The 11,806-nt window shown below is 40.0% G+C and overlaps 1 protein-coding gene across 1 annotated transcript in view; it reads left to right on the top strand.

The window, feature by feature from the left end:
* TRIO (trio Rho guanine nucleotide exchange factor) overlaps nt 1-11,806 on the top strand; it is a 180,223-nt gene that overhangs the window by 40,770 nt on the left and 127,647 nt on the right. Inside the window, 1 exon segment of the mRNA XM_008637193.2 lies at nt 4,326-4,517. Coding sequence (XP_008635415.1) covers nt 4,326-4,517 — 192 coding nt within the window.

The raw sequence follows: 11,806 nt of genomic DNA, 5'->3' as shown, positions 1-11,806 counted from the left end.
ATTCCTGTTGTTGCTGTTACAAGGGAGATTACGTTCAAGTATAAAACAGCAATCTGCCATCCTTGTTAAAGCATTAGTAACTTTTGGCTGACTTATTTTCTGCCTACATTTCTGGTTGGTCCAGGTCTTCGTTGTGTTTTTGATTTTGGACTTGTTGTTGTTGTTGTTGCTCTTTTTGTTGTGATTTTGTTTTGGTTTGTTTTTAATAGGACTCTAGGCATTATCAGGAGTTTTCAATCAGTTCCAGTCAGAAGTTGAGAGAAAGTAATGTTAAGTGAAGTGTCACTGTCTTGGCAATGCTCTGGCAAATCCAGGGAGCCGACAGTAATGTTGGCATGTTCCTGGTCAAAGGCTAATGCCTTATTTTAAGGGGAGTGGAAATTATTTTTTTCTTTTTTCTTCCTTTCTGCTTCTTCCCACGTTCTTTTTTTAATGTGAATGAGGTGCCGTTTCCTCCACAGCATTCAAAGAGATTTTAAAATAAGCTGCGTGTCAAATAGAAAAGACATTCCAGCCAATGGGCTGTGGTCTCACAAATTAGTCACTTTAAAATTCATGTGAAATGAAGGGGTTTTTTTTATTTAACACTTTTTCTTACACTACAAAAGCTGGATAGTCAAAACTCAGCAAATAATCCTCCCTAAATTCTGATGATAAATACATGCTACACATACACACTTTGACTTGCACCCGCTATTGTAAAATTGCGTTGCTCTTTTCATGTAAAGCCTGTCCAGTTCAATTTCTACTTACCCACCTTTTTCTTCCTTTTTTCACCTTCTCTCCATGTTCTTCTTTGTGTCCATGAGACTGTTTAGTTAAGGTGTCAAGTGTCCAAATTTTGACGTAATTGATTCACTTACGGGTGTGAATTTTCAACTTAAAAGCTCTGGATACAGGTCAATATTGTAGTTGTACTTTTCCATGCATTTTTGTATGAAATGCTAAGTCAACTTTTCGTGTTTCAAGTATGATCTGTGTCTGCTTTTTGACAGTAGTCTATGCTCAAAAACCACAAAAGGCGTATGGCAAGAATTAATTAATGGACTCTTTTTCCATGAAAAGGTCTTCTTGGTGCAAGAGATGCACAAAAAAAAAATCTTCCAAACCTTGTCTGAATACACCCTTCATTTCCCTATCAACACCAGTTCCCACCTCATTTAAGGTTATAAAAGCAGGTTATGAATTTGGATTGCTTCTGAACTTTACCCATGGAATGGTTGCAATACATCAAATTAAAGGTCCCTGTCTTATAGTATCTGGTGGCTATCACCAGATGCATAAAGGAAAGGGACTGTATGCTTAAAAAGTTACCTTTACCCTCCCAGTTATCTGAGCCTGTTTGATGTTGGAACTGAAGGATCCATCAGAACCAGTATTTAATAATCACTGATGGACTTTTGTTTCTTTAATTAGCCTACTTTTAGAACCCATTTATGATCTTGGAATGTATGCCAGACCCTGCGGCAATGAGTTATGCAATTTAATTGCTCCTTAGATGAAAAGTGCTTTGGTTTTTCATTTTAAGTGTATTGTCTGATGCTTAAATGTGATAGTGTCCACTGTACTTAATGAGTAATCTATCATATTTTCTATGCCTTTAATGATTGTATACCTCTGCTGATCTCAGGCCATCCACGTGTCTCTCTTCCCATTCCAGACCACAGTAAACTCCAGATTGTATGAAATGCAGTCCATACCTCCACTCACTTCTGTTGCTGTACTTACTGTCAGTAGTACTCATTTCTGCACTAGTGTCTGAAATTTAACCTTTGGGTTTTCTGTGATGTATCACTTCATATGCTTTCTAAAAATACGGTGTTTGTTCTTTGTGAAGAATATTTAGAAAACATTCCTTAACAGAAGGATTAAAAAATGATGGAATTTGTTGTTGGGGAAGGGAGTAAATTCCATTATGGAGAATTTTTCATAATTTTGGAGAAGAATGCCTATTAAAGAGTTGCACCTTGGGACACAGAGCAATGGACTACAGGTAGTCTTGAAGTTCTTAGGGGGCTCCTTCTTTTCCCCTGGGATTTGGGGAGAGTGTGCTAATGGAGATATCCTGAGGAAGTTTGTCACCATGAGGGCTCCTTTGTCACTTTAGGAAATTGGCATAAGCAGCGTCAAGGAAGAACTCCTGCTCTTTTGCCTGACTTTCAACTGGAGGCTGCCCCTTGGGATGAGCATTTTCAAAATCTTCACATTACTGCTTTTTTCCCTCTGAGCATTGTTTAGAAGTGAGCAGAGAGCTGGGAAAGGCAGTTTTTAGTACTGAACACCTAGTTGATGTGATTTCTGTTCCAAAGGGTAGTTTACGTTCTATTCCAGCTCTACTTGGAAGTGAAATTTGAGCAATAAGGTATGTGCCTGCTGCTAAGTTTGAGAATCACAACCCCTTTTGAAGCAGCATCCAGGCTGTGATCTTTTTTAAATACAGGCAGTTCACCATCCCCTTTACAGAAAGAGAAGTCAGATGTGCCTGGGCCTGTGTAAGAGGAAGATACTCCTGGAATTCGTAAACAATGCTTCACATGTGAGATAAAGTTTTCATTAAAAGGGGAAACTTCTGTTTCAGCCATCTGCAGCTGGGTGTGGTGCTCTGGACTGATGAAGTAGTTGTTGTTTGAGGAGTGCCTTGAGGCTCTTCAGCCATGCCCCTTGAAGGCGTGTGAGCTGCAGCCCTGGAAGGTGGAATACCCCAAGCACAGCTCAGAGTGTGTTCAGGGCCAGCCTGGCCTGGGACAGTGGCCTCAGTGGTCTGGGGTGTGGAGTACCACACTCCCCACTGAATAGGATAAGCTTATGTTCGTCTCTGCAGGCTTTCCCAGGGAAACCAGGAAGGAGTTCTCTATCTCTCCATGCAACTAAAAAGCTGAAAGTTAAGGAAGGGCTGAGAGTTACATAGGCAAAGTCAAGGAACAGCATGGATTTAATTCCTTGCATAAACAGATCATAATAAATTAAGGGAGAACTCGCCCCAAATATGTGAAAGCTTCACTGAGTCATGTAATCTCTCCTGGGCTTGTCTAGTAATTTTCCTGATACCCTGGGGGAGAGCTCTTATTTCCTGTCCGTTAGTTCAGTTTTAGGGCTGGACTTGGATTTAATTTTTGTGGATAGTATAATGTTAATTAGAGGTGTGATACTATATTTATGGCAAAGAAAAGCACATTTGCATAGGCCTAATTTATCTTTCCAAGGAGTGTTTTTACCTGATGTAATTGAGGTTGGGAGAACATGGAAGGGCAGAAGGGAAACAAAAAAGGTGTAGTTTACATTGTCAGGAATGCTTTCTTCTTTTTTTTAGTCTGTGGTGCAAACCTATCAGAAGACCTAATGGGGTGATGTGAGCAAAGCTTCTTTAGTCTAGACATGGCTTCAGTTTGTTTTCTCCAGTGGTTAACGTTCTTCTAACCTTCCTTGATGAGAGTTTTGAGAACCATTCTAAAACATGAAAACCCGAGGTTAGGCTCAAAAAAGCGCACCTGAAGCATAACAGAGGTTTGGACTCAGTCCTGTTTTGAATTAATGAGAAAGATATTGAGGCAGGCTGCAAATGGCAGGGCTTTAAGAGTTATTAAACACCTGTGTCTCCTCTGCACCATAGCACGTCAGAGACCAGACTTCTCCAGTTCTTTTTCTGCTTAGACCCAAGTCTCTCACAGGACTTCTGATCTCCATTTGTTAATCCTAGGATATATTGGGACAGTATTCCACTCAGACACTCAGCCATAGCTGACTTCTAAATCTTCTTATGCTGCTGCTTTTTCACAAATGATGATACACTTGATACATGAATTTTGGATGCCTGACTTCTGTAAGGATGGAGAGAAATGTTCTCCTGTGCTTGGTCACTTTCCACCTTCCTGCTGGATGTGTGGACTTGATGTTAAGTATTTCTCTCAGCAGATAGCATTTTTTCAGCTCTAGCAGTACACATTTGAAAAGTCTTCTCTCCCTGACTGTAGTGATTTTTCCAGTGTTGAAGTAGGCCAGTTTGCAAGTAATTAGGCATTTAGGATGATCTTTATTCTAGATGTGAATAGAAAATATTAATTCCAAGTTATGTGTCAAGGAGACATTTGAATAGACATAAATAAGGAGCTAAGGAATTAATTTATTCACAGCTAGGTGAAAAATTGTATATAAATATAACAAAATCTTTAGTAAGTTTATACTGTACTACTTTTAAGAAAAGAAGAAAGAAAAATACATTCCAAGGGCCTTTTTCTAATTTTGTTTTCACTAGTGGAGTGGCTTTAAAATATACTGACTTACTTTTCTTTCATTTAATCCTGTGAAACTGACTTATTTCCCTCCAGAACACATACACCAATGCAGATAAGCTCCTAGAAGCAGCAGAACAGCTTGCTCAGACTGGGGAGTGTGACCCGGAGGAAATCTTTCAAGCTGCCCATCAGCTCGAAGACCGGATACAGGATTTTGTCAGGCGTGTGGAGCAGCGCAAGATCCTGCTGGACATGTCTGTGTCCTTTCACACTCACGTTAAAGAGGTAAAACTTCCGCTAAGTTGTGGCGATAACTTCAAGCCCTAAATGCAGTGTTGTCCAGTGTTGCTTTCATGGTTAGAACCTTGCCATAGGACATAATGAAAAACCCTGTTGTATGATGAGTTTTGGTTTGGAATGCACTGTGGATTGTGAGCTGGGGTATCATGGTGGTTCTGTTCAAGGATTTTTTAAAAATTTGATTTGATTTTTTTACTTTCAGAAGCAGCTTTTACCTCCTTTGTTGTGCAAATACGCATGCTTGTTCAGTCACAGAGAAGGGAGGAGGGTCAGATCAGGGAACTGGTACAGCTATAAGTCAGCATTGTGGGGGGAAATACTGTGCACTTCTGGTTTTTTATCCAACCAGCTCTCCTGTTGTCTGAGTTACCAGGCACATGGTTAGATTGTCATGGTTCAGGAGACTGAAAAGTGTGGCAGAAGCACAAGGCTACGTAAGGCAGCCCTGTTGCCCAGAGAGACTTTGTTTATTTCTCTGTTTTGCACATCGAATTGTTATCTTGTATATTGACAGTTCTTTGCAACCTAAAGAGCTTATCTGCTAGGGACAATGGTTTGCCTCATGTCTGCAATTTTTAGTCTTCTTCAAAGATTGAAGTGATTCAGCAGGAGAAATAAAATTCCGCCACACTTAATTTTCAGTAAGATTAGCTTTTTGCTCCAATTCAGAACACAGAACATGTGAATTTATAAGCTCATGGGATAGGATGGAACAGGCTACAGCAATAATAAGGATGTCAGTAAGGTGTTCTGGTTTTTGACAAGCTTAGGTTATTTGGTTTCTGTTTTGAGCTCATGTTAAATCTCCTCACTGTTCGAACTCAGTGAAAATATGAAAAGCTTCTGGATCATAGCATGTCCCAGTCCGTCTTCCTTCCCTTCACTGTACATTGTGAAATGGTCTGTGTAGTGGCAAACTGTAGTATTCAAAGTAGCTTCTTCAGCAAAACCTCCTAGAGGATAAGAGGGGGAGTTTTTTGTAAGTGAAACATCTGCTTAGCACTTGAAACAAAAGCACAAGGCAGTTGGTCTTTGAAGGAGGTCAGGATTGAATTATTTTTTAGCTTTAGACATGAGTACATAGCTCCCCCATCAGTTTTCTGTTAGATGGTTCCTTGCCAATACTCTCACAGGACTCTGCTTGTTCAAACAAAATATAAATGCTGTTTTCATAAACTGTTCTTAGGGGGCAGCTTTTTTGTTTCACTTTCTCAAGCAAATAGTACTGGTCTATTATTTGTTATGAAGCACAGGAGCAGTCAGCTGCTGAAATGTGTTCATGTTTTTTATATATATTTCTTCATTACCTGTTTTTCTTAGCATCAAGAGCAACAGCTGGAATGGTATTTAAGTAGAATACAGTTGGTTGTAGTGATGAAAGACCAAAAGTGTAAAAGGATTTGCTTTCAAAAATGAAAAAAACCTGAAAGGCAGACTGATGTGTGAGTCACTGTTGAATAATTTTGGGAGGCTGATCCAGATGTGCTGGCACATTGCCAGTGCTCCCTTAGATAATAGTGTTTTATTGAAAAGAAAAAAAAATTCTGTATTTTGATTTATTTCTTTGGGAAAATGGCTGTTATTTTGAGTCTGTAAGCACGCACAGCTGTTACTGTGGAAGCCTCTTTGCAGTCTGGACTTTGGTGGAAAAGTACTATAGTGGCTGGTGTTGATTTTTTTTGTTTGTTTTGTGGTGTGGATGATCTTTATACTTAGTAAAGCAAGGAAAAATTTTCAAACTACCTATTTGTGTAAGGGAGGATGTATTTTTATATATTTGCATTCTACTTAAAAAATACAGATGAGAGAGTGAGGTGGGTGGTTCATAGGTAGTAGACTGGTCCTTGGTTCAGGTGCAAAGAAAGAGCAAGCTCAAAGCTCTCCTGTGCTTTCTGTATTGTGATCTGTTTTCAAGAGCATGTTGTTTGTTATCAAACATGCGTGTGGAGTGCTGAGAAGGCATCACAAAGCAGATGGAAGATAAAAATGCCCTAACCTGAAAGTCATCCATGCTTTATTGGCAGGAGAATTGTGTTTCTCCTTCAGGATGTGGGAAGTCGCTGAATAAATTAGTGCATACCTGTAAGCAACATAAGCTTTCTGCTGTATTGTGAAGAGATTAACGTGCACACTTAGCTAGTGAAGAGAGGAGTTCAAGCAGTAGGATAATAGGTTAGCTGTTTAACCAGAAAGAGGTGCCTTAGTTGTTAAATAAAAAAATAAATACATACAAAAACAACACCAAAAAAACCCAACCTACCAACTGATCAAACCCCCCCCCCCCCAAAAAAACCCCAAACAAAGCAAAACACCACCAAGGCATTTTGCCGTGGAAGTATTCAGGGTGAATTCTGTCTCTTGTATCTTTTTTTGGTGGTAAAAAAAAATAGGTATTAAGAGTTAAACCCCTGTTTGTGTGTGACAGTTTGGAGGGAGCTGCAGAGCTTAGGGAAACTGTTTGTCTGAGTTATTGGCTGTTTGAAACCTTGAAATCTGGCTCCGGTATCCTTCCAATCACTCGATTTCTTTGAAGTAGGATGTTTCAGTATGTTTTATTCTTTCCCCCAGAAATTCTGCTTGTTGAATGAATACTTCTCATTTGGATGCAAGTATTCCAGTACCACTTCTCCCCTGTAGATTTACATAACGTTTATACCTGGCACAGAATTTGCCTGCAACGTTTCCCAGCTTCCCTGGGAAGCATCAGCCCTTCAGTGACTGCACAGTACTCTCACTCTGTTCATGCTGAGTAAATCAGCACAGTTTCTGCTTTCAGCAGTGTGATGGCCACAAGAAGCTTGTCCTGGAAGTAACAGACTTTTGCTATATGTGTGCACAGAGCAGCTGTGTAGTATGTGTGCAGCAGCCTGTTACGATGCACATGGAAAATACTGTCTGTCTTCAACATTTCCAGAAATTTTTGTAGTGAGGTAGTTATAAGCTGGTAGAACTCGCTGTGGCTTACAAACATCAAAAAACCAACATACAAGTTCACAGACTCCTCATAGACTAACCTCAATAGACAACAGTTTTCACTGGGGAAAAAAAGGATCTATTCAGAAATGACAGAAGTACAGTGTTATGTAATGGTACCACTCATTTTGCTTCATGGTGATCTGAGAAAATCAGTTGCTTGCTATTTGTAAATTGTGATTACATGCTGCTGTCTTATTACTAGTTTTAAAGTTGTAAGGTTGTGAACATTGATTTTTAGCTCCCATGCAAACAGTGAGAAATTTCAATCTATAAGCCAGACTTCTCAGTAAGTGATGTACTGAAGTTAAGCTGTGCACTGGCAAGCTTTAAAAGTGTTTTGGATCATACCCGTGTCAGGATCTTTGCATTGGAAGTACTGTGTCTTGACAGATTCCTGGCCTGAGGATGGGCAAGATACAACTGAACATCTGAAACAGACCATTGCAGGACAGTGGAACCCTTATGGCTTTTGTGCCGTGGGACATCTAATAGTATGGCAAGGGTTGAGGTGAGAAAAAAATTGCACAGGTGAAAGATGACAGTTAAAAATAAAGATAACAGTAACAAACAGTTATAAAAGGTTGTGTGCAGAACACAGGAGCAGGAGTCTCAATAGTCTCTGCTGTGAAGTGTGTCACAGAGTAGAGATGAACAGCATTTTGGTGTGAGTTCAAATTCTTCCATACACAGACATACACATGTGCACACACACTCTCTCCAGAATGGCTCCCTCAGCATCTGTGAGTGGGAAGACTGAAATCCTGTCCAAGCCAGGTGTTTGTTGTAGTGCCAAAGTAGAGCAACAGATATTTTCCTAACTGGAGTCAAGTGTGGGAATGCAGTTCAGGCTGACTGTATGTGGAAAAGAGTATCTCTTAAGAGCCTGTTGCTTTTTTGCATATAACCTTTTGTGTGTATTCTGACAAGTCGATTGTAAAATAGCTCAGAGCGCTTTTTATGTATACACAATGTGCTTAATGGTGTTACTAGAAGACACGTCTCTTCTTTTTTCAACTTGCTCAGACTAAACTTTGCTCTAGAGTAGACTGAGGTTGAAACAAAGAGGGGGGAAGTGGAATTGGCTAGGTTTTCAGATACAAGGCCTTCATTACCAAAGTAATGAAACAGTAGTCTGTGCAAGCTTTGGAAGGAAGGTGGCATCATTTTGAGGATGCCAGTGCATGGGAAGGCAGAGAAGGCCTTGCTCTGGCCACAGTGCTGCCCATTCATTCACATCTACCTATGAGGCATGTGCATTTGATTCAAAAAAGCTTGTTGATAATGGTTTCACTTTGTCTCACAACTCACTCCTGGATATGTGCCCTCCTCTGCATTGCCCAGTGTAGGAGGGTGTCCCTCGCACAGCCTTGCATTTGTTTCATCTCGAGGTAGACGCTGAGATTGATGCCTTGAGAGGCCTCCCAGAAACAGAGACCAGACAGGAGCAAGGGAACAAAAGAGGCACTCACTTGAAAGGCCTTCAAAGGTACACCCTGGGGAGCCCGAATCCATTCTCAAACTGGACCCCAAGATGGACAACAGGTCACAAGTTCTTCACTCTTTTATAGGTTTAGTTCATCTGCATAGCAGGGTTAATTCTCCAATTAAAGCTTCAGTTTTCCCTTCAGCTTACCCCCCTTTAGAGGCTCTTTGGTTTATACTCTTCTGCCCAGGACAGTCTAAGTGTCCTTGAAAAGCAGGCCTGGAGAGGCCCTGCCATGTCCACCCAGCATGAGAGCAGAAATTAACAGGCCACAAGAAACTTTCAGAGTCACACACCAAGCAGTACAGAATCTGAAAAATATAAAGGTTAAAACGTAAGGCATCAAGATGACAGCCCTGCTCCTTTGGTTGCTTGTCCCTCCTGGGTGTTTGATCTTTGTGCTGGTGGTCTACAGGTTAAATTTGCACGTCACAGAAAGGCTGCTTTCTCCTCTGCTTGCTGTTTCCAGGCAGCAGAGCATCTTTTGGATGCCGCTATCTAAGTGTAAAAGGCTTTATCCTTCAGGCTTGTGCATCTCCAATGTTTTTATTGTGTCATTATAGCACAGCAGTGGTCAATGTAACAGGTCTGGCAAAAGATACAAAGTGCACTCTGGTCAGTATTTTGATTCGCTGCTCATCTGGAGTCTGAAAGTTCTGGAGGACACTTTTAAATCTGAAATGAGAAACACTTCCAGTGGCTGCACACTCAAGTGTGTAGTGGCTTACTGCTGGTAGGACTGCAATTTAGTTTCCCAGCACAGGTTTTCTTCTCTCTTGAGTTTTTCAATCCTGGTAGCTCCCTTCCTTGGAAAAAGGGATGAAATTTAAGTCCAAGTGTTACTGAAATAGCACAAAGTGCTTGACAAAAGTGAGGCAGAAGTAGGCCTTTATGCTCTGTTAAGCTATGTATAGACATTTTTCTCTTGTTCAGTTAAGAAATAGGGCAAATGTTAATAGGGTAGTCTTAGCAGGCAAATATTAACAGTAGTTGATGTAATTTTGTGAACATGTGGGAAACTTGGTTTTGCTGCAAGGATGACTTTCTGAATTGGAAATTAATACCTTTATAACCATACAATAGATAGGGGTATTTGAAGCTTTTAAAGGTAATTATATTTAATGAAAAAAAAAATGCAGGCATTTAGCATCTTAAATGCTACTGAAAGACCCTGGAAGACAAACTCCAGGGGGTTTAACATTTTAAGGTTTTTGTTTTTAAAAAGATGCATACTTTGTCCACTGCATATCCTGAAAGCCAAAGCTTACAGGCAGACATACACACAGAGCCCCTTTCTATGCCTAGACATACTTGTTAGGGAATAGTATTGCAACACTTGGCCCTGTACAAATAATAGCTCCTTCAACAACTGTGTCTGTGGTAATGCACATACTGCAACAATGTGCTGGGGGGCGGGGGCAGAAAGAGGAATTTGCAGTTTTTAGACACAGAAACCGTGTGCCTTTCTTTGCCTGAGCCTACTGAAAAGGCAGACTGAGAATCCAAAAGCTGTTATTATAAAAATGAAAAAATAAATTGTGAAAGAGTGCGATGGATATTTTACCCTAATAAAATAACTCTGTGCTCTTGGGTAAAGTATTTACTCAAAAATAATTGTTCTCTGTTTATATTCAGCAAAGTACAGTAGGGTCTTATTTAACTGCAGTCTTTCAGGAGATTACAGAGATGGGACTTAAATGGATAGAGGCCCATGATGGAAACACTGAAACTTCCAGGATGTTGCAGACAATTGAAATAATACCATCTCAGTGACTAATGGCATGCTCCCAAGAACTTAGGAAAGAGGTAGTACAGGATGCAGGCTCATTCAAGCAGATGTTTCTTAGTCTGTGCTATATTTAGATCAAGAAAAAAATCTGCTGAGTGAAACATTTGCCTGTCAGGGATTCAGAATTTTATTTCCCTCTCCAATTTTAATTCTGATAAGATGCAAAGAGCAGATGAAAAGAGGAGAAGAACCTCCTTCTGTGACTGGATTGAGTTATGTATGCAGTTTTCTCACTGTATGTTAGAGCTGTCTTGCCGCTGGATAAAGTTCTTACCGAGATCACAGGACTTGATAGTTTGTTTAGGGATCTTCATGTTACTTCTCTTACAAAGAATAGAAAAAAACATGACTGGAAGTTGCTCAAAAGTTCACACCGAGAGAAAGTTAATAGTTTTTTAATGATGAGTTTGTGATTTTTTTCCCCACTGGATTTTTGTTGCCAAGCTCTCTTTTATGGAATGATGTGTTACTTCAGAAAGTCATTGCACTGTAAAATCTGTAGTTCTGCACTGATGAACATGTATGGGTAAGCTCTAGTCTCTGTTCACCCCCTGCTGTAAACTGTTTGCTTTCTTTTGGCTTTGCTGTGCAACCTTGTACAGTCTTCAGCCTTAATTTTGTATCTGAAAACAAGGTAATTTATGTAATTTCCAGTATATCCAGGGCTCGTTCTGGTTTGAAAGCTGCAGAGGAGCCAGCTGGCTACTGCCACCCATTAAGAATTAAGCTTCTCTCAGTACAGTGCATGAATTTCTATCCAGCTTTAATAACCTCACAGTTTTATTCATCTGTGGTGGCTTTATTATAACTTTTGTTTATAAACACCTAGATTATTTTGAGAGGAAGATGTTTGTCACAAACTTACTTGGTGGAAAAAAGAAAAAGCTTGTTTGGTAACGTATTAAAGGAACTTTTGCTATGGAAGTGTCACAGAGCTGTTTAGTCACTTCAAAAATGGCTTAAATTGTTCCGCTTTCAACAGCATATGAATCACAGCTAGGCAAGTAATGCATACTAATTACTCTC

This window comes from Corvus brachyrhynchos, unplaced genomic scaffold (assembly GCF_000691975.1).
Source record: "Corvus brachyrhynchos isolate BGI_N302 unplaced genomic scaffold, ASM69197v1 scaffold23, whole genome shotgun sequence".
NCBI classification, from domain to species: domain Eukaryota; kingdom Metazoa; phylum Chordata; class Aves; order Passeriformes; family Corvidae; genus Corvus; species Corvus brachyrhynchos.
The sequence above is the reverse complement of the archived record's forward strand: the minus strand, read 5'-3'. Positions and strand labels throughout refer to the sequence as shown.